Raw genomic sequence first — 27,697 nt, forward strand, 5'->3', positions numbered from 1 at the left:
ACAAACCAAGCCCTTTTATATGTCTCTTAGCCACCATTATAGTTTACAATCTCTGAAGCTAGAATATTGAATTTCCCTTTTCATCCTCATACCACTGACTCTTGGTGCTTTTTGATGGTTGGAGGAAAAGTAGGAGAAAGAAGTCATCTTTCAAAGTATCACTTTGACTTGTCAGCATGAAGAGACTCTCTTTTTGACTGTTTTTAACTTTTTTTTTTATTTTGCCGCCCTGGACTTTAAAACACCACAACAATTTGACCGTCTTTTAAATGAACTACTCATGCTTTTAAACTGCAAATTTCCACCTCTGCACGGGGCTTTTTGGCTAGATGTTTTTCAAGTGTAACTTCTCTTGATGTGAACATTTTCAAGCTCAAACAATAAAGTATGTTTTTATCTAGACACTGGAAGTATTATCAGGGAGAAAATTGTGGCTCAGATTCTGCTCTTTATTAGGCTGTCAGGACTTTTTTCCACATCTGTTTTCCTTGGAAACATGTATTTAATTCCCTGTGTGTGTGCATTAAATCACTTCAGCTGTGTCCGACTCTAAGTAATCCTGTGGACTGTAGCCCATCAGGCTCCTCTGTCCATGGAATTCTCCAGGCAAGAATACTGAAGTGGATTGGCATTTCCTACTCCACGGGGTCTTCCCAACCCAGGAATCAAACCTGCATCTCTTAAAAATCCTGCATTCGCAGGAGGGTTCTCTACCAATTCCCTAGTCCTTCCTTAAATTGTAGGTATGGATGTGCAAGTGTTAGTCACTCAGTCGTGTCTGACTTTTTGTGACCGCATGGACTGGGGATTGTAGCCTACCAGGCTCCTCTGTCCATGGAATTCTCCAGGCAAGAATACTGGAGTGTGTAGCCATGCCCTTCTCCAGGGGATCTTCCTAACACAGGGATTGAATGCAGGTCTTCGGCATTGCAGGCAGATTCTTTAGGGTCTGAGCCACGGGGAAGCCCCAGGTATGGGTGTAGTTGTACTAATCTGAACTTTGGTATGGAGTGTTCCAGCTTTGTACAGTGGAGAAAATTTAAGACTTGTTAATTGAGATGTTATTTTTTTGAAGTGGCAGATTTTTAGAATGTTAAGTACTTTGTTGTTTGGAAACTTTATTGAGGGTATTAGTTCAATGAAATAACTTTTTTTTCCAAGTTAAATGAAGATAAAGACAATATAGACAAGTAATAATAGGCATTATAATAACAACATAGAAAAAAATTAAGTAGTAATTTTAGGTATCTCATTACTTGAAACATAAAGACAAGTTATTTTCTATAATGAATGTGTTTTTGTTTATACCTGGAAAGATGGACATTTTGTCAGTAACCCAGTCAGTCTAGGCATAGCTTGGGCTTCTAGATTTACCATCTGTAGATTGCCTCCGGCAAAGCAAGCATTACGTTTTCAGCCCTTTCTTTCCTTTTCTGCTCACTCAGTTCAGTTCAGTTCAGTCACTCAGTCGTGTCTGACTCTTTGCGACCCCATGAATCGCAACACGCCAGGCCTCCCTGTCCAACACCAACTCCCGGAGTTCACTCAAACTCACGTCCATCGAGTCAGTGATGCCATCCAGCCATCTCATCCTCTTCATCCCTTTCTCCTCCTGCCCCCAATCCCTCCCAGTATCAGAGTCTTTTCCAGTGAGTCAACTCTTCGCATGAGGTGGCCAAAGTATTGGAGTTTCAGCTTTAGCATCATTCCTTCCAATGAACACCCAGGACTGATCTTCTTTAGGTTGGACTGGTTGGAGCTCCTTGCAGTCCAAGGAACTCTCAAGAGTCTTCTCCAGCACCACAGTTCAAAAGCGTCAATTCTTCAGCGCTCAGCTTTCTTCACAGTCCAACTCTCACATCCATACATGACCTCTGCTCACTCTGCAACAAGCAAATTGATAACTTGGTAAAGAACCCGAATAACATACCCTTCTATCTTTCAAATAATTATATGTGGTCAGACTAATTTTTAATCTTGTTTTGGCCAAAGAACTCTGTGGATATTTTGCATACTTATTTTGACTGGTCATTTAGCCACCATGCACCTGCTTCCATACCTGTACAATGAGAACTTAAGTCTTCTTCACAGAACTACTGCTGAGAACAAATGAGAAAAGAATTGTGACCGTTCTCTAGGAACTGCAAAGCACTGTAAATGTAAGACAGCATTTATTTGGATTCGGTGGCTCAGTGGTAAAGAATCATTGCTTGCCAATGCAGGAGACACAGGTTTGATCCCTGGGTGTTAAAGATTTCTTGGAGAAGGCAGTGGCAGTCACTCTGGTATTCTTGCCTGGAAGATCCCATGAACAGAGGAGCCTGGCGGGCTACAGTCCATGGGGTCGCAAAGAGTCAGACACGACTGAGCGACTGAGCACACAAATGGACTGAAGCCAGGTTTAGAAAAATCAGTTCCATATTGGGCTCCTGAAATTTTTGAGTGTGCTTGTTTGTTTGTAGTCAGAATGAAACAGTTTTACATGAAGAGCAGCGCCTTAAACTTCATAATGTCAAAAACTCCCCTCTGCCTTCTGTCTCCCTTATTCCTAGCCCCTGAAGCTTTATACATGGTTTCTTTCTTTATTTCATCTCAGCTGCAACCAGTGAGAGCTGAAACTGTACTTTGCAACAAGGTCTTCAGTGTACTCTTAAGAATCAGTTGACAGCCATATTGCCTGCCCAGACAAAGCATCTTTCAGTCTGGGCTCCTCCTAGGTGGAGACTGTCAGCTCCTGAATAACCAGATTTCCTTTGGGAGGCCGAAAGACAGAAGTTTTGAGTGGCTGAGGGCAAATAGGTCTTAGGGTGGTGCATTATTATAGTCTTATCAAGTCTTGTTGTTTAGTCACTAAGTCGTGTCCGACTCTGTGTCCCCATGGAATGTGGCCTGCCAAACTCCTTCTCTGTCCATGGGATTTCCCAGGCCAGAATACTGGAGTGGGTTGCTGTTTCCTTCTTCAGGGGATCTTCCTGACTCAGGGATTGAATCTGAGTCTCCTGCATTGGCAGGCAGATTCTTTTTCACTGAGCCACCAGGGAAACTCATATCAAGTCTTAGTCCCTTGCTTAAACCTCTGTCTCCCCAGAGCTTTCATGGAGGAGTTTATGACTCTGTGTGTGTGTGTGTGTGTTAGTAGCTCAGCCGTGTCTGACTCTTTGCAGCCCCATGGACTGTAGCCCGCCAGGCTCCTCTGTCCATGGGATTCTCCAGGCAAGAATTCTGGAGTAGATTGCCATTCCCTTCTCCAGGGAATCTTCCTGACCCAGGAACTGAACCGGGGTCTCCCAATTTGGAGGCAGATTCTTTACTATCTGGGCCACCAGGGACTTTGGTTCCAGAAACTCTTAGCAAATGAACAGAGTATTGGTGCCATCTCCTGGCAGTTGTTGGAAATTGCTTTGTAAGAGACCATTTATTTACCTGGTCTGTTCTTGGGCATCAAAGGAAAGATGCACTGTTACAATCTTTTTTAAAAAATCAGGTGTTAAATTATGGTCTTAAGTCACACTTTATTTCTTTTAGCTTTTCTTTTAGTCTTCAACTAAGATCATTAGCTGAAAATTGGTGCTTTGGAGAGTGTCCTAGGGTTAAATTATTCTCAGAGAACAAGAGGAGATGCCTTTAGGTTGCCATATAGCTTATGGTCAGCTTATTTACAGGCTCCTAGTTTCTCACTTTCTTCTCTTTAAAGTATGTAATAGGAGTCCCTTGGTTGCAGATATAGTAGCTCTGGAGTCTCTCTTCCTGTCAGGAAAAGTGTCAGATTGACATTTCTATTCAAGTATATGTGCTAAACTGCTTCAGTCATGTCTGACTCTCTGCAACTCTATGTACTGTTGCCCACCAGGCTCCTCTGTCCATGGTTTTCCCAGGCAAGAATACTGGACTGGGTTGCCATCTCCTTCTCCAGGGGATCTTCTCAACCCAGGGATCAAACCCACGTCTCTTATGTCTCCTGCATTGTCAGGCGGGTTCTCCTTCACAACTGTCACCACCTGGGAAGCCCCTCCAAGTATATCAATCTGAAAATTTTCACCCTGAAGGATTCCAGTAAACTCTCAATGTAGTGGCTTACTTGCGAGATGATAGTAAGAAGCATGAGGGAGCAAGGAGAGCCGTTGAGACAAAGGGATAAAAGCCAGTTAAGGGGCTGTTGGTGAGCAGATTCATCCCGTGGGACCCTCTGGGAAGCTGTGTAGCACTCATCTTAGAATTGTCCCACCACAGTCTGGGGAAGTTGGGGCATTTGTCTGCTGATTGCTGCCTGCCGCTGGTGTCTGCGGGAACTCCCCTGTGCCTCCCAGTGGTGCCGAGCAGAGATGACCCTCTGGCCGAGGAGTAGAATCACTGACCTTGAGGAGGGCAGCTGCCATCTTGTAGGAAATCGCCTACCACGGCTGCAGGGTAGGGATGGCATCAACAAGCTGTCCTACACACACACACACACACTCGGATATGCACACATACTAGGAAAAAGGGTAAAATCGGTGAAGTCAATAATAATAATAAGTAGTAGTTATTTTAAATCTTCTTTAGATGTGAAAATGGTTACAGTTCTAAGAAGATTTTGTCAGACAAATATCTCGAAGTGTTTATGAATGAAATGAATATATCTCGGCTTTACTTTAAAGAATTACAGCCAAAAAATATAGGGATAAATGAAACAAAGAATGGCAAAAGTAATTGTTGAAACTGAGTAGTGGGTCCATGGTGATTCATTATACTATTATCTCTATAATTCGCTATGTTTAAAAATTTCCAAAGTAAATAAAATTTAAGCAGGAGTTATGCTAGCCAGTGACAGATTTTAAATCCTTTTGCTGGATCTTGTTTATATAAATTGCAGTCATTTTTGAGCTAACATAGCAATTCTAAGTGTATAGTGTAGACCATAGCTAGTAGAAGGTGAAGGTGTTAGTTGCTTGGTCGTTTCCAACTCTTTGTGACCCCATGGATTGTAGCCCACTAGGCTCCTCCATGGGATTTCCCAAGCAAGAATACCAGAGTGGGTTGCCATTCCCTTCTCTAGGGGATCTTCCCAACCCAGGGATTGAACCCGGGTCTTCTGCATTGCAGACAGATTCTTTACTGTCTAAGCCACTAGTAGAGCCTCTTTTTAATCAACAGTGATGCATTGGCTGCTGGGTCACAAGGGGAGTATCTCTTGCTGCACTCAAGGATAACACTTGGGTTGTTTTGATTTTTTTTTTTTTTTCCCAATGAAAAGGCACAGAATTCTTCATGCTTATTTCCCCATGGTTCAGCATATCTGAGCTGAATTCTGCACGGAGGAAGAACGTAATGGTGGTAGATACTATTATCCACAAAGGGGGGAAAAAAAAAACTATCTTGTTTCAGAACTCAGTAAGAACTTCTGGCTTAGTGGTTAGTATGTCCTTTGGTAATAATGCTCTTGACCACTCTCTGTCTCTTTAATCTGGTAGCAAAAACTTGGGGGATATGACTTTAAAATTCAGGCTTTGCTATTTGATTAAAGTAAGCAAATTAAGCTATGCACTTGAATATATAGGAACATTTTCAGAGATTGTCTTGAGGGGTGAAAGAATCTCAAGGATGCCTTGGGAATTAAAACACTTGTGGCATGCTCGTTTAGAATTGTCAAAGCGTTAGGTCTGCAGCACACATGTGCATGCTCACATTGCTGTGTGTCACAGCACTAAATGTTCACTTAAAAAAGTCATTTGTAATCATGTCTTTCCTATAATCCTTGACCCATTTTGCTCATAATACTTCATTCCCCAGGGGTGGCTAAAATAAGCTTTTAATCTGCTTTAAAAATCATTTCCTCAAAAATAGAATTTATTTTTGGAGAGAGAAAGAAGCTTCCACTAACTGTTTCTTGTAATGTTTTAAAGGTCCATAGATATTAAATATTACTCTCTCAAGAGAGCCCATTTAATTGGAAAGCATCATGGGATAGTGAAAAGAGTATGATAACAACCTGAATTTTCATCCCTGCTCAGTTTTTATGGCAATGGACAGTTCATTCAAGTGTTAGTTATCTTGATTTCCTCATCTGTAAAATGGGGACAAGATGACCTACTTGAAAGTGCCAAGAAGACAGAAGAAAATGACACGGGTGAGACGTTCAGTCTGTGCCTTAATGCGTAGCAGAGCCAACCAGTGTCTGTGCCCCTCTCAGAGAGCCCTCTACATGAGATGTGCATCTCTGAGAATGTGCTTTGTAAAGTCAGTCCTTCTTTTGCTGTGATGTGTTATTGCTAGTATGGAGATCTCTTTTTAAAATTGGCACGTTGGTTGGAGGGTAGGACAGCAGCTGGGCTGCAGATTAGAAATGACAGAGTAAAACAGGTGAGAGAGAAGAGCCTCCTGTGTTAGAACACAGGATTCGCCTGGATTTCTTCTCGTGCCTATTATGGAGCCCACATTGGATGGTCATATGTGGCTACACGAGTCTGTGTTACAGTTGTCTGCCTTCAGCAGTAGACTTTGGTGATGGGCAGCCACCTCGGCAGACATCTGTACTCAGGCTGTATCACGTGTTAGTATTTTTAGTCTTCACCCCTGCTGAAGATGCTGATTGGTTATTTCTTGGAACAGGAAGTTCACTCTCGCTGTAGGCAGCCTTGTTAGGAAATTCTACCAGATAGATGAGTTTTCCATTTATAGATTAGACTGATTTTTTTCCCCATATATACTCCACTTAGTGGAATTATAAAGGTAAAGTTAATTTCTCCTTTACCAGGACAACTCATCACATATTTAAAGGTATATCTCATGGTCTTCTTGAATTTTCCGTTCTCCAGGATAAGCAATTTGCCCTTCTCCTCCTCCACTGTGTCTTGGCTAGGACCTTTATTCGCTTCTTTCAAAGTTATTATCTCAGCTTGTAATTATATGTTCATTAGAGTGTGTGATTATTTGATTAGTGTGGGAGTTGTTTGTGCTGCTTATCAGATATTTCTGTCTCTCTGCTTTCCTTGAATGAGGTAGAACTGCAGTTTCTTCCCTGGGGTTGGGTGGGACTAGTTTTGGCCAGCGATGTGTGAATGCAAGTGATAGATGTCATTCCCAGGCCAAAGCATGTAGCTGCCGAAAAGAGATCTCCCAGGGCTTCCTTTTCCTCCAGTAGAGAGTCTGTGAGGTTCTAGATGAGGGTTACTCTATCCGTCTGGATCCTGGATGAAGGAAAGAAGAGCCCCAGCCAGCAACCCCTGCTGGTCACGTGGCATGAATGAAAAATAAGACTTTGCGGTTTGACATCTGAGTTTTAGGTTCATCATAATCTCGTCTCTCCTGATCGAAGCAATTGTATCTGGCTTTCTCACTCCATGATAAGGATCATGCAATGGGGACTGTGGGTTTCTCTTGAGTTTTCAGTATCTGACAGAGTACTAGCCCAGAGGAGGCACCAATACCTATGGGTCACATGCATGATCTTCACATTCAAATCTGAGTTTTGAATGAATGGATCACATTCAAATCTGAGTTTTGAATCCTACTTCCATCCTTGCAATTTACTGGACTTGGCTTCCTTCATTATTCCTCCTCTAAAATAAGAGACTCTACCCCTGCCTATCAAACCCAGCTTTCCAGGTTCAGGGTCACAAAGTAGTTTGCATATACATCCCCAAATGAGCAAGGAATACAGGACAGACTCAGCTGCCACAGGCAGAGACAAAAGAGGATTTGTTGTTGTCGTTGCTCAGTCCCTGAGTTGTGTCCAACCCTTTGTGACCCCATGGACTGCAGCATGCCAGGCTTCCCTGTCTTTCACCATCTCCCAGAGCTTGCTGAAACTCATGTCCATTGAGTCTGATGCCATCCAACCATCTCTGTTGTCCCCTTCTCCTCCTGCCTTCAGTCTATGAGGAAGGATACGTTTAACTTAATCCTGAACATCTCCTCATGCCAAGAGTTGACTCATTGGAAAAGACTGATGCTGGGAGGGATTGGGGGCAGGAGGAGAAGGGGACGACAGAGGATGAGATGGCTGGATGGCATCACTGACTCGATGGATGTGAGTCTGAGTGAACTCCGGGAGTTAGTGATGGACAGGGAGGCCTGGTGTGCTGCAATTCATGGGGTCGCAAAGAGTCGGACACGACTGAGCAACTGAACTGAACTGAACATCTCCATTAGAAGTTTCTTGCTTCTTCTGAAGATCAGGAGAGAGGCAGTCTGGTCATTGCTGATATATTTCTGTATCCTTGTGTAGCTTTATGATACCATATTGGCATCACTCTTGCTTTTCACTTGCTACTGTTTTTACCTTTCAAGAATGAGCCTCCTTAAATGATCACTCCTTTTGTAAATTAAAACCTAGCTTTCCTGCCCTGTTGTAGCTGTGGGAGGCTGCTAGGTGGCGCTAATGAGATGCTGTCCTTTGAGTCTTGCCAGTAAGTCTTGCTTGGTAGAAACTATGAGGTTTTTTAACTATCCCAAGAAGTTAAAAGGAGGAAAAGGGCAAGACTTATTAGATGGGAAAAATATATTGATAATGTGGGCACATCTCCAGAAGCCTCTGTTTATTGATTGCCACTTAAGAACCAGACCATACACTAAGTAATTTGGTGTGTATTTTCTTTTTTTATCCTCCTGGCCACCAAACAAGCTCTTGGTTGCTGTTCTCCCATTTCGCAGAAGGGAACTGAGGCCCAGAGTGTTTGATTAGGTTGGTCCTCGATGACTAGTACTTGAACCAGGTCTAACCCATGTTCATTCTATTCAGAGTAGCTTAGTAAACTTTGCCAAAATCCATCAACTTTTAGAACTTGAATTTTAATTTTTAAGAAAGACTAGAGAGGCTTTTACTTTTTTCCCCAACCTAATCTTTGATTTGATAGAGATGTGCTGATAATATTTCCTAGTACATTATATGGCAAATACCATGATTCTTAAGTTGTGGTTGATGAAATAGTCAAGTTGACTGAACCAAACAGTACACCCAATACAGAGTTGCCCACCCATCCCAAAGTCTGTATTAGCCCCTGCAGTAATAAAACCCTGACAGCAGGAGCTCATAGACGAGTGAGTGGGAGAGCACCTTTCATTTACTGACCCTCTTTGCCAATTACTGTGCCAAATGCATTATGTTGTTGTCTTGTTAAGGAGGGACAGTAAGTCATGAATGCAGCCACTATGATTATAGGTATAGAAAGTGCTAAGGTAAGAATTCAAATCAAGGTCCTATAGGGGTGTGTAGATTGTTCATTTTACAGGACATTTGTTCTGACGAAACAACAAAAGGCTGGAATCCCGCTCACCCTCACATGCCAGTCTGTGTGCCGTGCTGCCCCATGGCAGCCTCCAGAGGAGGCATCCCTGGACCAGCTTCAGTCTAGGTACAGGGAGGAAAGGATGCTCCACTCACGTCCCTTCATCTAACATGCTTTGTAGGCCTTCACGTGCTCAGAGCCTTGAGATAGATTATCAGCTCTGTGGGATAGGAGTTGTTTGGCTAATCCAGTTTTATAGGTAGTGGAGAAAGGGAAGAATTTATGGGGAGAATAAACTACATACTACGTGCTTGCATGTGTGCTAAGTTGCTTTGGTCATGCCTGACTCTTTACGACCCTAGGGACCGTAGCCCACCAGGCTCCTCTGTCCATGGGATTCTCCAGGCAAGAATAATGGAATAGGTTGCCATGACCTCCTCCAGGGGATCTTCCGGATCCAGGGATCGAACCTATGTCTCTTACGTCTCCCACATTGACAGGTGGGCTCTTTACCACTAGCGCCACCTGGGGAGCCCACTATGTGCTTAGATATTTCATATCAACCCTAGAAGTGCAGTTTTCTTTGTTTCATTTTGAATAGGTGAGGAATTGGAAACTCAGAGAATTTAAATAATTTATCAGTCTTACTTAAGTAGTAAATGACAAACCCAGGATTCAAACTCAAGCCTATCTTGCTCTAATTCCAATGTTTTCACAGACATTAGCTTAAGATGGGAAAAGATCAAGGAAGACTTCTTTGAGGAGGCATCTTTCAAATCAGTCCTATTACTATATATATTTAGTCAATAGGTTATTACCATCCATGATTTAATCAGTTCTCTAAAAGGTTTAAAGAAAATCACATGCAGTTGGGGACTTTGCTGGCAGTCAGTGGTTAAGACTCTGTACTTCCAATATAGCGGGTGTGAGTTCAATTCCTGGTCAGGGAACCAAGATCCCACATTTTTAGCCACACAACATGGCTAAAAACAGATAAAAATAAAAATTGTATGCAGTTGTCTCAGAGTTATGCTAAATAAAACAGACTCTCTGACTTATATTAATAAAACATGTAGTTGTTACTATTAGTGGTCACTCAGCAGATTATTGACAACTGGGAAGCCCCGTTGGTGTCTCACTTCTGTATTTCCTGTGTTTCATAGGGTATTTATTTGGGAAAAATGAGTACCTTCTTGTAAGACAAATCAGGTGCATTCTTCCTTCTGATAAATGCGGATTATCAGGCATGATCTGTTGCCTGTCAAGGTCACACTAAAGCTTTGAGCAGCAGAAGTGCAAAGCTGGCATTTTGCCTTGAGACCTGCGCTGCTTCCCTTCCCAGCCAGTTTGCATTCATGTCGAGTCGAGTATTGTCATAGGGAGAATGGTGTGCGTGTGCCACTCTGACCTTCACAACCACTGTGGGAATAAGACAGTCCTGTTATCCTGTCCCTTGGGCTCTGTGACCTTGAATGAATGATTTCTCCTCTCTGAACTAAAGTGTTTCACATATAAAGTGAGGGACACCATATAGATCATTTCTATCTGTGAATAAAGAAAATGCAAAAACTTTCCTCAAATTGAAGTCGTTAAAAATCCCAAAGATTGGTGACTTTTTAAGAGGGTGGCCATGCCCATTTCTCAGAATGCAGCTCAGACAATCAAGCCTGACAAAAATATTTCAAGCATAAATTATTATGTTCTTACAAGAAGGTTTTATATTGTTTATTAACAGCTAAGGAGACTGCTCCCCTAGAGAATGTATCATAGTCATAAAAGGACTTTGTCAAATTTATCCCATTCTGTACCTTTCCTACTATTAAGGATCAGTGCCATAAAGACACTGTTATTGATATTTCACATAAGTTGAGGTGAAAAGGTAATAGTTTTTTTATGAAACAATGAATATTATTGAGATATTCAGGTCTTTTTTATCTACATAGAAATCTTTTTTATATACATAATCAAAGATATATAGAGAGGTAAAAGGTATTCTGTAGCTTTAATTGCAAGACATAAAAGTTTTACCTCTTTGAAGGATCTTTATCCCCTCACCATAGTCAGGAATTCTTTTTTTTTTAAAGGAATCTGTACAAGTACTGGGCTTCCCTGGTGGCTCAGACAGTAAAGCATCTGTCTGCAATGCAGGAGACCCGGGTTTGATCCCTGGGTCGGGAAGATCCCCTGGAGAAGGAAATGGCAGCCCACTCCAGTACTCTTGCCTAGAAAATCTCACGGACAGAGGAGCCTGATAAGCTACAGTCCATGGGGTCGCAAAGAGTCGGACACGACTGAGTGATGTCACTTTCATTTTCACATACAAGTACTAATTTCATGCATCTGCTTACTGGTTGGGTTCTCATATATGCACACCAGTGAAGCTGTGAAGGTGGAAGAAGACAAATGACACTTAGTTCTTGTGTTCTGGTGTCAGCCATCCAGTATTATATGTTTGTGATAGACGTTAATAATTTGAATTCAACAGAATGTGGAAACGTTTTATTCGCTGGAATATAAGGGAGTCTAAGGCAGAGTTCCATTTTTCACTTGATGTTGTAAAGCAAAGAACTTGATGTTCTTTTTGTTTCACTTGATGTTGTAAAGCAAAGAACTTAGGAGGATAACAGGAACTCAGTCCTTAAACTTTGAGACCCAGTACGGTAATATTAAGGTCCTCTTAAGTAGAAACTATGAAAGAAGTTGAAATCAATTATGGAAAGGGAGGCTGGGAGGCAGTTTTACTTTGTTTTTAAGAGCAAACATATGCCAATGCTTCCCTGAAAGGAAGAGACCCACCCAGGGGAATAAGCTCTTTCTCCATCCCTCTTTTTCTCTGCTGCTAACGAGCTCAGTGGTATGTGTTCAATCTGTCTTTTGTTCTCACTCACGGTTTTGGATAATTTACTAATAGCTACACAGTCAGAGACACTTGATATCACAAAAATATCCTGTAATTATACAAAAATCCTTGGATCAGTTCAGAGATGGCATTTGTTGAAACCAATGCCTACAGCCAAAGTGTACAGTAGAATTTTTTTTTTTCCCTCTCAGCCCCTGGCTGTGTTTTCGTTGCCTGGCAACCCATCTGGGATGATAGCTGATGTCAGCTGATTTTCACTTATACTTAGCCCAGGAAAGTTTTCAAGGAGGGCATTTGAGTTTGTATAGTGCTGGGGAAGGCTCCAATTTGTGCTACCAAATAATTTGTACAAGTGCGGACTAATGGGCTCAGGCAGGCTAAATGTAAATGTGGAGGTCTCTGGGGATCAGCTTCCAGAACAGTGTGGCCTTTGGGACTTTGTTTCTAACTCCTAAGAGCTTAGCAAATGAGCTTCAGCTATATTCTCGCTACTGCTCAAGTTCTCACTTCCCTTTTTAAAGAAATAAGAAGTGTTCAACATTATTCTAACTCCTGAATATTCAAATTTAGGCAAATACATTATATGGCTATTCTGAAAGAAGGGTCAACATTTTAGGTACATAAACAACAATTGGGAGGAAAAAGGAATATTCTAGTGTACACACTAACAAGCTGGCTTAAAACTCAACATTCAAAAAACGAAGATCATGGCATCTGGTCCCATCACTTCATGGCAAATAGATGGGGAAACAATGGAAACAGGGACAGACTTTATTGTCTTGGGCTCCAGAATCACCGGTGACTTGGTGGATGGTGACTGTAGCCATGAAATTAAAAGATGCTTGCTCCTTGGAAGAACAGAAATGACAAACCTGGACAGCGTATTGAAAAGCAGAGACAATACTTTGCCTACAAAGGTCTGTATTGTCAAAGCTATGGTTTCTCCAATAGTCATATATGGATGTGAGGGCTGAATAATAAAAAAGGCTGAGCGCCAAAAAACTGATGCTTTTGAACTGTGGTGCTGGAGAAGACTCTTGAGAGTACCTTGGACAGCAAGGAGATCAAACCAGTCAATCCTAAAGGAAATCAACCCTGAATATTCATTGGAAGGACTGGTGCTGAAGCTGAAGCTCCAATACTTTGGCCACCTGATGTGAAGAGCCAACTCATTGGTAAAGAGCCTGATGCTGGGAAAGATTGAAGGCAGATGATAGTGAATGAGAGGATTGGATGGCATCATAAACTCAATGGACATGAGTTTGAGCAAAGTCCAGGAGATGGTGAAGGGCAGGGAAGCCTGGTGTGCGGCAGTCCATGGGGTCGCCAAGAGTTGGAGACAACTGAGTGACTGAACACCACCACCACTAATAAGTGAAAATGTGTTAAAACTTCTTTAATCCAGCAGAGGGCAGAAGGGAATTTTAGCTTGTTTTCCTCACCTGTAACTATTGGAACAAAATTGTGGCAGTGCAAGTAAAGTTCAGTGACGGGTTTGTAAACAAATTATCCCCAGCCCATTACTGCACATGTTATTCTGGTTGTGTAGACAGATCCTCATCAGTGCGCTCAGAGCCAGCTGGATCCTGCCTAGGACAAAAGGATGTACAGAATTTTGTGCAGTGTCCATATAACAGTGCTACTAATCAATTCAGATCTTCTTACTAATTGCTGTAACCATGCGGGACCCCATGGGGCCTTCCCCCATATCCTCACCTTTATCTCCTTTCTAAAGTACCTAGATAATAGTACTTGATGTACATTTGCAAATGTATAAAACCTCTCCCCCTCCAACAAATGGAAAGTGTTAACCACTTATTCACCAGGAACACACAAGCCCCAAGGCCTTTTGGAACTGATAAAGTCAACCCTTGTAACACCACCCTGTTCCCTTATCATCAGCCAATCAGAGAATTGTACACAAGCTGATCACATAACCTGCGACACCCCCCTCCAACCCCCCAACCCCTGTCCTTCACCTGCCTTATAAACATGCTTTGCTGAAAACTTTCAGGGAGCTTCTGGCTTCTTACGGCATAGGCCACCTTGTTTCTCTGCAGGGCCCTGAAGTAAACCTCTCTCTCCTCCAGACTCCGACATTGCAGTTTCTTTGGCTTCATTGTGCTTCAGGCTCATGAGCTTGCATTAACATTACAACCCAGCATGTCAAGGTTTTCCACATGTATATTTGTGGCACTCCAAATGCTAGAGTGAAACAATATATGAAATAATGAGTAAATTATTTCAGTATCAAATGTTTCTTTTTAATTTTTTTTAAATTGGAGGATAATTGCTTTACAGTGTTGAAATGTTTCTTTTTGAAAGTATCTGTACCTCCATGTGAGTCTGTAAAATAGTAAAAATGATTTTCAGCACCCTGCCTGGAATTCTGAAAGTTCAATCCTATCTTTTTAGAGCTACTGCTAAAACTTGGGGTGGTAGTAGTTATTACTTTGTCAAGGTGAGATTAATACTGAAATATGATAAGTGAGGTAACCATCTTTGTCTTGGTGTTTATGATAACTTTCAACTCTGGTGGCTGTCTGACTTTTAAAAACCACTTTTAAAAGGAAAAGAAATTGTTCAGTGCTGATTTGTAGTGAACGCTGCTCGGGTTAGTATGTAGTGTTTTAGATTGGGTTCCTCATGAAGTAGCCCCTGAGATGGAGTTTGAATATTTATAAAGAAGCACCCTGGGGACCTGCACCTGTGGAAGGGAGGGGAAAGAAGCAGGATCAGGTGGAGGGTGAAGTCAGGTGTCCTTGCTGGTACAGTGACAGCCTCAATTGATCCCACTGGGATCTCTGGATTCCAGTAACTTGTCAGAGTATCCTGTACTGGGGCACTTCCATACTGACTGTTTACAGTATGTGTACCTGTCACCCTAACCCCAACCACAGGAGGTCATCTTGGTTGAGGTGGCTCTTTGCAGTAAGACTGCACTGACTTTAGGGACTGCACTGACAGCCCCAGTACCTGAGACAAGAAATCCTTTATTGAAGAGGGATCCTGTTGCCATATCACAGCACAGAGTGTGTGCACAGTCTAAAAAAGTCAGGTACACTGAAGTCTCTCTGATGAATTGTTGCCTCTTTAATGTTGGATAATTTATTGACTGCTTTAAAAAGAAAGTGATCCTTACTACTTGTTGTTTGGAAAATAGGATTTTAAAGATGAAAAGAGCACAGTTTTATAAACAAATGTCAAATTCTGAAATACAGTGATAACAGACACATATACATAGTTTATTTGCGTTGGGATTGCCTTATGAATAAAAAACTGCCAATTAAAAGTAACTGCAATGACTAATGGAATGATAGTGGGAAGTCATTCTTTTTGATCTTTCAGGAAAAGATATTAAATAAGTCATGGAGTGATGCTGATAGTTTGTCAGATAATGAAGCACAGCTAAATACATAATAAAAAGACAGGAGTCAGGGAAAGTAAACTTCTGTTAATATGTTATTCGTGGAACAGTCATTTCTGTCTTGCCTTTGGATAAGTACTTCATATCTAAGCCTACTAATTTCCTCAGTTTTCTCCTTTGTCATTCAGTCACAGCTTCAGTTGTGTGCCCACTGAGTGCAGACCTCTATTCCTGCTTAATACATATTTGAGACATGGTTCTTACTCTCAAAGAACTCGTAATATCATCCCCTAAAATCACATTTGTTGTTTCACTGCCTATCTCATTAGAAAAATATACAATTTGGGAAGATATTAAATTCATGGTGCAGGAGATAAGTTTTTAAATTAATTTTTTCTTAAAAGTCCCAGTGTTTTCATTGGCAATAAACATTTCAGTTGTTTTTGTGAAGACAGCCTCAGTTTGTTCAGTTTTTGAGAAAATGTCTATCGTATCAGTTCAGTTCAGTTGCCCAGTCACATCCGACTCTTTGCGACCCCATGAATCGCAGCACACCAGGCCTCCCTGTCCATCACCAGCTCCCGGAGTTCATTCAGACTCATGTCCATCAAGTCAGTGATGCCATCCAGCCATCTCATCCTCTGTCGTCCCCTTCTCCTCCTGCCCCCAACCCCTCCCAGCATCAGAGTCTTTTATAATGAGTCAACTCTTTGCATGAGGTGGCCAAAGTACTGGAGTTTCAGCTTTAGCATCATTCCTTCCAAAGAAATCCCAGGGCTGATCTCCTTCAGAATGGACTGGTTGGATCTCCTTGCAGTCCAAGGGACTCTCAAGAGTCTTCTCCAACACCACACTTCAAAAGCATCAATTTTTTGGCACTCAGCCTTCTTCACAGTCCAACTCTCACATCCATACATGACCACAGGAAAAACCATAGCCTTGACTAGACGGACCTTTGTTGGCAAAGTGCTGTCTGCTTTTCAGTATGCTATCTAGGTTGGTCATAACTTTTCTTCCAAGGAGTAAGCGTACTAAAGTCTAAATACCCATAGTTTATCTGTAGTTCTTTAAAAGTGATGTTCCATGAATAAAGCAGCTAATTTAACCTCCAACTCAAACATGAGGGCTTTTCTTGAAGCACTGTTGTATCGGTATTTAGTATGAGACAGGAGTGTTTGCAATATCATCATACAGAAAGGTGATTTGAAATTTGGGACTGAAGAAAATGAATCCAATTTCCTTTTCTATTAAGGCTTTTAAGTGAAACTGGCTTATTAATTTTTTAATGCTAGTGCATGCCAACAATAAAGAATCCAGTGACTGTTGATACGGTTTGTGCCACTGTCTCGACTAATGCTAAGGCACCAGCAATTTTGCCCTCCTTTTCCTTTGTACCATCAAGTGTCAGCTCAAGTGTCCACACATTGAAAAAGGTCAATAACATACTGGTATTATTTTGAAGAGTCATGACCTCACTGCCCCCTGGAAGTATCCCACTTTCAGTGTCCACAGCTCCTCTTGCATAGAGGAATGTTTCAGCAGGAAGGTATGGGGAAGGGTAACTGCTTTGGCAAGAAATGAAAGAGCCAGGCTTTATGTGATGACAGCAGAGATGGAGAACAGGGAGGGAATGAGAAATGTTGCAGAGGTTATACAGATAAGATTTGGCATTAGAAAGGCAAGTAAGAGTTGAAATTTACTGAGGTTTTCAGCCTGAGTGACTGAATGGGATGGCAATGCCAGTAACCAAGGTGATGACTAGGGAAGAGGAGCCCCGGGCTATGATGGGAAATGATATTGCTTGCACTATGAGAGAAGAATCTGCATAATTCTCCCATCTTTTGGAAAAGGATGGGTTCTAGCACCGATAAAAATGAACAAAGCACTCTTGGCTGGGCCCGTGTAGCAGCCTAAGATGTGCTTTGTATTGATAACAAATGATGGCTCTTGGAACCCCAGCGTATTCTGTGTTGATGAATAAGACTCTTGTGTCTGTGCTTCCTATCAGCCTGTTTTCTCTTTCTGTTTCTAGGAATGGTGCAAAAGCTGGACCAAAAACTGCCAGTGGCCAATGAGTACCTGCTGCTTTCTGGAGGAGTCCGAGAAGGTGTGGTAGACCTGGACTTAGATGAGCTTAATGTCTATGCCCGAGGGACGGACTATGATATGGACTTCACTCTCCTGGTGCCAGCCCTTAAGCTGCATGACCGTAATCAGCCTGTGACACTGGATATGCGCCACTCAGCCTTATGTCACTCTTGGCTGAGCCTTCGGCTCTTCGACGAGGGGACGATCAGTAAATGGAAAGACTGCTGCACCATCGTAGATCACATCAACGGTGCCACCAACTACTTTTTCTCTCCAACCAAAGTGGCTGACTGGTTCTATGACTCCATCAGCATTGTCCTCTCAGAGATACAGAAGAAACCCCAGAGAGGGATGCCAAAGGTGGAAAAAGTGGAAAAGAATGGGACCATCATCTCCATCATTCTGGGTGTGGGGAGCAGTCGCATGTTGTATGATATTGTCCCAGTGGTCTCCTTCAAAGGTTGGCCGGCAGTGGCCCAGAGCTGGCTCATGGAGAACCACTTTTGGGATGGGAAGATCACTGAGGAAGAAGTCATCAGTGGGTTTTACCTGGTGCCAGCTTGCTCCTACAAGGGAAAGAAAGACAATGAGTGGCGGCTGTCCTTTGCCAGGAGTGAGGTGCAGTTGAAGAAGTGTATCTCCAGCAGCCTCATGCAGGCCTACCAGGCCTGCAAAGCCATCATCATTAAACTCCTGTCCCGGCCCAAGGCTATCAGCCCCTACCACCTGCGGAGCATGATGCTCTGGGCCTGCGACAGACTTCCGGCCAACTACTTGGCCCAAGAAGACTATGCAGCCCACTTTTTGCTGGGCCTCATTGATGACCTGCAGCACTGTCTGGTCAACAAGATGTGTCCCAATTACTTCATCCCTCAGTGCAACATGCTGGAGCACCTGTCTGAGGAGACGGTCATGCTCCATGCGCGGAAGCTCTCCTCGGTCCGCTCAGACCCAGCAGAGCACTTGCGCACAGCCATCGAGCACGTCAAGGCAGCCAACCGGCTGACGCTGGAGCTCCAGAGGCGAGGGAGCACCACCAGCATCCCCTCCCCGCAGTCCGATGGAGGGGACCCCAACCAGCCTGATGACCGTCTGGCCAAAAAACTGCAGCAGCTAGTGACTGAGAATCCGGGGAAGTCCATCTCTGTCTTCATTAACCCTGATGATGTCACAAGGCCCCATTTCAGAATTGATGACAAATTTTTCTGAGCATTTTTGCTGCCTTTTTTTGTTTTGCTCTGGTTCTAAAACTCTCATAATACGTAGTGTGGTTTGTGATGCTGTCTTTCAGGGGTTTTTTTTTGTTGTTTTTTGTTTTTTTTTACATATCCAGCCTGGATTGGATCTGTTAAGAACACATCTTAAGTTTCCTGGTTCTGCAGGATGGTGCAGACTCTGAAACAGTATATTACTATTTCATATTCTGCCTCTGATTTTGCTGTTTACTTTTTGTAGTTATTGTTTTGTTTTGGTGTTTGTTTTTTTTTTTAAGGAGAACTTGAGCCATAGATGAAATGCCCATGAATTATCTCCCTTCTTTCTGTTTTATACTTTGTGCAGAATTGCTGATGGGAGTGGGGAATCTCTCTTCCTGAAACTTCAGGATTCTGTGTTTTATTTTGCTTTTCTTTGTGTTTATTTTTTTTTAATGAGTGTTCATCACTACAGATATTTGAAAATCATCTGAATCTGGAAACTACCTGGTACGTTAGCTGGATTTGTCGATACTTTTTTCGACCAGTGGCCAGGGTAATTTCTCCCTCTCTGCCAAACAATGTAGACTTTGAAAGTGATAATGCTACAAATTATGTTTGGAGCAACTTCATTGAATGTAATTGTCCTCAAATCAGAACTTTGGATGGTTTGGAAGGGTGTCTTTGACAACTTTCCAAGTAGAATTAAGGTTTCCAAATGGTAGTTTTAGTGTGTGTAATTATTTGAAGCCTTATTTAAATCCTGTTAATGAACATACCATTACAATTGTTATTTGCACTAATGAAATCTTTGCCATTGTCGGAGTTCCAATGCGTGTGTTTCAGTATAAATTGACATCTACTGTTGAAATGCTATCATTTCTTCATTTAGCTCATTCTCTTAATCAATAGAATGATTCTTTGTGTTTGTTTAGTTCTCCTTTATGTGGGTTCCTATTTTGTCCTCTTTGAATTTCCTGGTTCCTGTCTTACCGAGAGAAGTTTTTCAAGTTTTATACCTGCTGAGTGACTTTATCTGAAGCTGGGGAAAATGTATGATTGATAAAGTAGTTGTCTTTGTATGTATAGTTGATCCTTGAACAACACAGGTTTAAACTGCGTGGATTCACTTATATGCAGATTTTTTTTCACTAAATGTGTTAGTTGAATGTATGGGTTTGGAACCATGAATAGAAGGTCCACTATAAAGTTATATATGGATATTCAACCTCACAAGGTCAGTGTTCCTAACCCCCACATTATTCAAGGGTCAACCATATTTCTTTTGACATTATAGGGTTAAGCTTTTTTGTAGAGTCTCTTTGGTTCTTCTGAGAGTTTTGAGAAAAACTAGAAGGAAAAATGAATATTAATCCCCAAATAGAAGATACCATGCCAATTCAAAAGCAGATTTTACCATAGAGCAGGAACCAGGAAATAACTGAGTGGAAGCCTTGGTGTAGAGGTGTCCTGTCTTTAAGAATGAAAGTACTTGCCAGGTTTAGGTGCTGCAAGGCACCGGTTCCTTGTTTTGGTATGGACTCATTTCAAACTGTAGTGTTTGGGAGGCCAGGGGCCTGCCCATCTCTCAAAGGATTACTGTGCTGTCTACTGTTGGAAAGGTCAAGCAACACTTTGATCTTGAATGTCCGGTCTCACGGGGTAGATTTTGGCCAATTGAAATCAGGCATATGCAGTCTTGGTTTTTGCATGGGAATTATTGTAATGCTTATGAATGAAAATGAAATCATTCAACCATCTTAAATCAAACAAAAGTAATAATAAAAGAAACATACTGGCCTTGGAGTTTTGTTGTTATTTGTTAGTTTGTAATCTGGAAACTTTTCTTATTAGTAATACCAGTAGTAATTTTCAGTAGATATAGCCCTGGGCTTGCTGTTGTCTTTCAGGCCAGATGTCTCTATGTAGTGAAAATCCAATGTCCAGTCTTCCCTGTCTCCAATTTTCCTGCTGGTATCTACCTATCATCTACGTAATCTATGTCCTTCTCAGGAAATAACTTCATCCCCAGCTCTGGACATGCACCCTGATTGATGTAGGCCAATCAAGATAGCCATTTCCCTGATCACAGTCATTAGTTACAGATTGGGCATACAGTGCCATCTGTTCCATTCAGGGACATGCTTGCGATTCTAGTTTTGGATGCTGGGACAGCAACATGCACCCTGGATGTGGAAGAGGAAGCACTTGGCTTTGCTATCAGTGAGTGCCATGAACCTAGGGCTCTTCAGTCAGACATTCTTAAAGGTGAGTAGAAACAAGAGGTAGTCTGGTACCTTTTCTTGTCTGAAACATAAGCAAATCACTGACTTCTGTCCTGAAGCCCTGAAGATTGGTTAAAATAATCTCTGTTTCAAGTACGGTATAAAATGCCTTAAGGCAGAGGTTATCAATGTAGTATTACTTACATCTGCTTCTTTAGGTTGTGGGAATTTATGAGCTATAACTCAACAGGATTTCAATTCTCTGATGGGACCTGTTTTCACATATCTGAAGAATAGATTATTTTGGACTCTATGGCTTTCTTAGCTGAAGTGGAAGTAAGATGCAAGTAATGATTGGTTTCAGAGTGGATGGAGCCAAACAGGACCAGTCATTTAAAAAATAAAAACATCCCTGAAATTCCTGTACAGAGTTATTTCCGGGAAAATGAGAGGCAGGTATATGTGGCTAATTTTACTTTCCAGTGCAGTTGCTTCTGGGGCCAGTTGAAGAGCCCCTATGACTGACCAACGCCTTGTCAACCACGCACACACTTGACAGCACAAAAGGAACTGGATGTTTCTTTAAGGCATTTTGTAACACTTACCGGGAGGATTAAGCCCATTGTCTGGGCACAGGTGAGTATTGATTATTTGATATCAGATCATTACCTTGCTGAGAAAAATTTCCTGACTTGAAGTTCAGCCTTGGACAGGATGGCCTGGCTGGGAAAGGGAGGCTGTGCTTGGCAGCAGCTGCTGGGTCAGGGGGCTTCAGGGCTGCTGCTTCAGAGCTTGGCGGTTGTCCTTGGGGAAGGCACTGAACTCCATCTGATAAGCTTAATCTCCAGAACCTCTTCCTTTGAGTCACCCAAGGGACTACTTGTGTGGCTATTCTACTTCCCATCTGGTCAGTATTTGGGGTTGAGGAAAGGCTCCCCATGTTCTAATCTGCAGGTAAACCTTTTTACCATTAAATGGAGCTCTTACTACTACTTGGACTAAAGGAAGGGGATGGACATCATTTCCTCTTCCTGTTATGTTATTAATATCATATAAATACATATGTATTAATAGTTTCAAACTGATTTAATCCAGTTAGTTATTGGTCCTCTCTGAGAAAAATAGCCAGTTTAGAAAATGTACCTCTTAGGCTGTAATTTCCTCAAATAGGTAAAAAATGTTGTTTAGATTAATATTCTCCAATGGAGAACTAGTTGCAACATGTCCTAAGTTCTACCTTCTGTTAATTAATTGCCAAAATCTTTTTTCACTTTTTACAGAAAACATACATTATACATGGAAGAAATCAAGCTATAAAAAATTTAACTAATTTTGTTTCTTTCTGTATGCCCATTTTATAATGATAGCCTATTAGCAGTGAGTTCAAAAGTAGCATGTTTAATAAACTACAACTTTGCCATATGGCACTTAATTTTTATAATGTTGTATGACCCTTGCTAAGTTTGAAAGTGAAAATGAAAGTGTTGGTCGCTCAGTGGTGTCTGACTCTTTGCAATCCTATGAACTGTAGCCCACCAGACTCCTCTGGCCATAGAATTCTTCAGGCAAGAATACTAGAGTTGGTTGCCATTTCATTCTCTAGGGGATCTTCCTGACCCAAGGATAGAACCCGGGTCTCCTGCATTGCAGGTAGATTCTTTACCATCTAAGCCACTAGTTTTGAACCCACAGTTAGGTCCTGACATTCATCAAACTCTAAAGAGACTATATACTTTTCGGTGTCTGTGTGGTTTGGGATAATGAGGAAATTTCAGAAAACTCAAATGTTAGTATGTTCAGTTCAGTCACTCAGTCGTGTCTGACTCTTTGCAACCCCATGAATCGCAGCACGCCAGGCCTCCCTGTCCATCACTAACTCCCGGAGTTCACCCAAACTCATGTGCATCGAGTTGGTGATGCCATCCAGCCATCTCATCCTCTGTCGTCCCCTTCTCCTCCTGCCCCCAATCCCTCCCAGCATCAGGGTCTTTTCCAATAAGTCAACTCTTCACATGCGGTGGCCAAAGTATTGGAGTTTCAGCCTCAGCGTCAGTCCTTCCAATGAACACCCAGGACTAGTCTCCTTTAGGATGGACTGGTTGGATCTCCTTGCAGTCCAAGGGACTCTCAAGAGTCTTCTCCAACACCACAGTTCATCTCCCATATTAAACAATTATTGTTCAAAGACCTTTAAAGACACATTGAGCCTTAATTTGACATAGCAGGTGGGATAAAAATATTTGCATTTTAGACCACATTCCGTCTCTTTTTTAGGATGAATGGATTTGTAATGTGACTTGGGAAAGGTGGGCACATTGATACATTTTTCTTCTGTCATCTTCTGTTCCAACAGTTTATCACAGAAGCTTAAGGTGGCTAAGTGTGAGTAGAAGCATAAACTTTACATCCTTATCCATAAAATGCAGAATTGAGGTTGTTCCCTTCTTTTCTGGCTTTCACAATCTAAGATTGGCTGTTTCCAAAATAATCTGAATTTCAGATTTATAAATCCACCTATTTACACACAGAGTATTCTTTTCTACAGAATATCATTTAAAAGATCTTATTAATTGCACCAACATCTATGGAGGCAGAGCAAACATTTATTGAATACTTAGTGCAGATCTTACTGGATGCTTTCACTCATGGACCTATTTTCATCTCACAATAACTCTAAACATTTAGGGAAACCAAGATTCAGAAATTAGATAACTCATTCAAAGTTCCATAGACACTTAAGTAGTAGGGCAGAGCCAACATCTGAAACCGTTTGTTTTCAAAATTAAGAACTTGTCATTATGGTGCCACCCTACCTCTAATATTAGTATCTATTCTTATTATTTAGAATAGATTCTATTCTGTGCATTTACACAGGACCTAAATTTGGATAAAAGGTTAACATAAATTACAAAACCCTGGGCAAACTCTTCTTTGAAGCTTTTCATCAGCAGAGTAGATGGATCATTTAGAGAAAGTTAATTTTCTGTCACAGAAAAATCCTGGGAGAAGAGAGATGACCACGTGGGAAAAATTCTGGTTGGGGTGGGGAATGGACCACATATGAAGTAGCAGTATCACCTGTGACGTATTCCTACTAATAGTGAATTTGAAGATTTTCTTTACGACTTCATAGGGAATTCAGAAACTAAACGAACAACTTAAGGGCCAGACAAATCCAGGTTGCTAAGTGGCAGGTTTAACAGGCGAGAGAACTTACATCTGAGGCTAGATTTCTCTTGGTGGTTGCAGAAAGAGGAGATCTCATACCTACCCCCACAGATTCTCAGTTTCCATAGAGGCTGTCACAGGGTTTAGTCAATATTGAGTCCAGATGGTCTCAGCAACACTAGACTCTCAGGCTGCGTCCTTGAAATGGCTCCTAGTGTGGGAATGGTGGGTAGACCATACATGTCAAGGACAAGAGGAAGGATGAGGAGCCTCTGCCAGGGTCCGACTCTAGGGTCAGCTAGAGGTTACACCCTCTTGATAATTTCCTCCAATAAACACATCAGATCTTCTATGGTGATTGGCAGGTACTTTCCATAATGCTCATTGAAATTCACCAAGTGACTGTCCTCTTCCCTTTTCTGGGTCTTGTTTGCTCTTATCATAAATTGAGGAGTGAGATTTGTGACCTTGAGGACCTCTCCATGAAGAGCTATTGGTTGGAGAGGGAGAATAAACACAAAGATAGGAACTAGATGGGAGGGAAGATTAGTTGATGACAATTTATGACTGGTAAGTAGGATTTGTAGACCCCAGCAAAGGCTGCAGATGAACTGAGGTGTATGGAAATTTGGGGCAGTACTCCAAGAGGCTAGATTAATGCAAAAACATTGCTTTTACTTATCTCATATTCTTCTTCCTCTCCCTGCTCTTCTCTTAAAAATTTCACTCCAGGGATGGTGAATTGTTCAGAAAGTTCCCCAAGACCAGTCCTGTGGTCAAAGGCACAAATCTGTGCCATCCACACAGCTGTGTTTGCTGCATTTTATAAAGCTATTGCTTACAGAAGATCTTACTGGAAAACTGAAACCTTTTTTGCTCTCAAGTTGTTAAACATAGCATTGACCTTAGCTAACTCACACATTGGTTTTGTTCAGCTTTTTTATATAAGAATTCTAAGAGTAAGAAAGCCTTTTGGGGGTTTGTGTGACATGAAGGTAGATTGGGTATATAATCTGCTTAAATTTGATCTCTTGAGTATATGTGTTCACCTTCTGGTGGAAACTTTGGGGGGCAGTGTCTTCCATTATAATCCTGTGATTCTAACACAATCACAGTATAACTCCAGCTTCACACTGAACTTCCAGTCGTTTTGTGGTTTTCTAGGCGGATGATGTGGGAAAGAACCATAATAAAACGTTGCCCTAATGGTCTGGGAGCGAGTGACAAGAATGAAGACAGAACACAAAATCTGGTGCAATGGGGTCAGGGGGCCTGCAGCCTCTATTGGGCTGAGGTGCAGAGTCCACTCTTGAGTCCAGCTTTTATTCCTAATTGCAGACTATGAGGCTTTCTCAGATCTTATCTTTCTCAAGACACAAGCTGTGTTAATCACATACCCCTAAATGTTATGGACTACACTGACATAATCCAGATCTCCTTGTGTTTACTCCAGACTGTTCCCTTCTGGGTTAGTCTCGGGAACAATTAGCAAGTGCCTAGGCAGCGTTCATGCCTGATGCTGACCCGGCATTCCAATTCCATGCTTTTATGATCGCAGTCATACTCCCTTCTGGGTTTGGCCTTGGGGTTTGTAACAAGATTATTCTTAAGAAAAACATGAAAGATAATCATTAACATAATTTCTTAACATATGCTGATTTTCTAGGGGCTATTTCTGTGAAATTTCTCAAGGCTGTGAAAGTACGTTACTAGGAATTCCCACTACAATAAAAGTCTGACAGAGAGCCCAGGAATGGTTTCCTTAGCCACACAGAAAAGGTCCTGGCCTGCATCTCTGACCTTTGACCTTGACTGCTTCATTTTCCCTATATTCTATGCCCAGACTCAGCTTTCTTTAGATTGTTTTTAATTTGTTTATTTTAAAATTTCATTTATTAATATCCATTTGTTTATTTTTGGCTGTGCCGGGTCTTCGTTGCTGTGCGTGGCCTTTCTCTAGTGGCGAGTGGGGGCAACTCCCGAGCTGCGGTGCACCTGGTTCTCTTGTGGAACGTAGGCTCCGGCGTGCTCGGCCTTCAGGAGTTTTGGCACGCGGGTTTTGCTGCCCCAGGGCATGTAGGATCTTCCTGGACCAGGGATCAAAGCATGTCCCGTGCACTGGCCAGCAGCTTTCATACCACGGGATCACCAGAGAAGTCTTTAGATTGTTTTTAACACCAGCTGCATAGAGTACTGAATGGTTCCCGGTCATTACATGAAATTGCCTGTGTTCTACCTCCCTCTTTTACGTATCCTGCAATCTTCTGATAAATACAAAACTTCATGCTTCAGCCTCTCCTTGTGAGATTCTCTTAGACATCCCTTTTCTACTTTCCCATTATTTGTTAGAGAATCACTAACTTTTAAGTATTCTCACCAGCCAACCAAAAATATTTTGACAATCTTTCTGAACTATGTATTATGAAAATTATAGGTATTAGGGAGGTTAAAAATAAATTTACAGACTATGCTTTTTCAGGCTACACATTGTCCTAATTTCAGAATTCCATTATGCAACAGCATTCTCCCCATTAATAATTATTTATTTACACAGAAGTGCAAGTGAAGGACTTAACCAAATTGTTAATTTTATTTATTTATTTTTGTCTGTGCTGAGTCTTCATTTTTATGCAGGCCTTTCTATAGTTGTGGAGAGCAGGGGCAACTCTTCCTTGTGGTTCACAGGCTTCTCTCTTTTTTTTAATAACAGTTTTATTGAGTTATAATTCACATACTGTACAATTTGCTCATTTAAAGTGTAAAATTCGGTGGCTTTTAGTATATTTACTGACTCTCACAGTCATCTCTACAATCAGTTTTAGAACAGTTTTATCACCATAAAAGAAAACCCACGCCTCTTAAGAGTTAATCCCTATTTCCTTCCAGCCCTCCCAGCCACAGGCAACCTCAAATCTTCTTTGTCTCTATATATTTGTTTTCTCTGGACAATTCATATAAATGGAGTCATATAATCAGGCTTCTCTTGTGGATCATGGTCCCTAGGGTACTCGAGCTTCAGAAGTTGCAACACATGGGCTGCATAGTTCGGGCACACAGGTTTAATTGCTCTGCAGCATGTGGGATCTTCACCTATCGGGGACTGAACCCATGTCTCCTAACTGGCAGACAAATTCTTTACCACTGAGCCACCAAGGAAGCCCTAAAAAATTTTTTTCCTGTCTAAATTGATCTCACAGAAGTACCTGTCTCACTAGAAAGAATGATTCATAAAGAAATGTCTCTATGGCTAGTTGATCCACAGATTTTGTCCAGGTTTTAAATTCCCATGTGAAGAGGGATCTCATGGTTGTTAGATGATGAATGTGGTGGTGGGTGGGCATCAGCCCTAGATTCTCATATATAAAAACACACAAATATATTAGCATAGTAAAATATTAAGTAGCTTTTTAGTCACTAAGTCTTGTCTGACTCATGTGACCCCATGAACTGTAGCCCACCAAGCTCCTCTGTCTGTGGGATTTCTCAGGCAAGAATACTGGAGTGGGTTGCCATTTCGTACTCCAAGGGATCTTCCCAACCCAGGGATCAAACCTGTGTCTCCTGCATTGGCAGGCAGATTCTTTATCACTGAG

At 41.8% G+C, this 27,697-nt stretch overlaps 1 protein-coding gene across 3 annotated transcripts in view; it reads left to right on the forward strand.

Annotated features, from left to right (window-relative positions):
- MB21D2 (Mab-21 domain containing 2) overlaps positions 1 to 20,511 on the forward strand; it is a 123,071-nt gene extending 102,560 nt beyond the window's left edge. For all 3 annotated transcript variants that reach the window (XM_005903167.2, XM_070371737.1, XM_070371744.1), the window contains one exon: positions 17,463 to 20,511. In XM_005903167.2, coding sequence (XP_005903229.2) covers positions 17,463 to 18,727 — 1,265 coding nt within the window. In that variant the 3' untranslated portion in view covers positions 18,728 to 20,511. The remainder of the gene's footprint in view (positions 1 to 17,462) is intronic.
- Positions 20,512 to 27,697: the final 7,186 nt, after the last annotated feature.

The sequence above is a fragment of the Bos mutus genome, chromosome 1, assembly GCF_027580195.1.
Source record: "Bos mutus isolate GX-2022 chromosome 1, NWIPB_WYAK_1.1, whole genome shotgun sequence".
Taxonomy (NCBI): Eukaryota; Metazoa; Chordata; class Mammalia; order Artiodactyla; family Bovidae; genus Bos; species Bos mutus.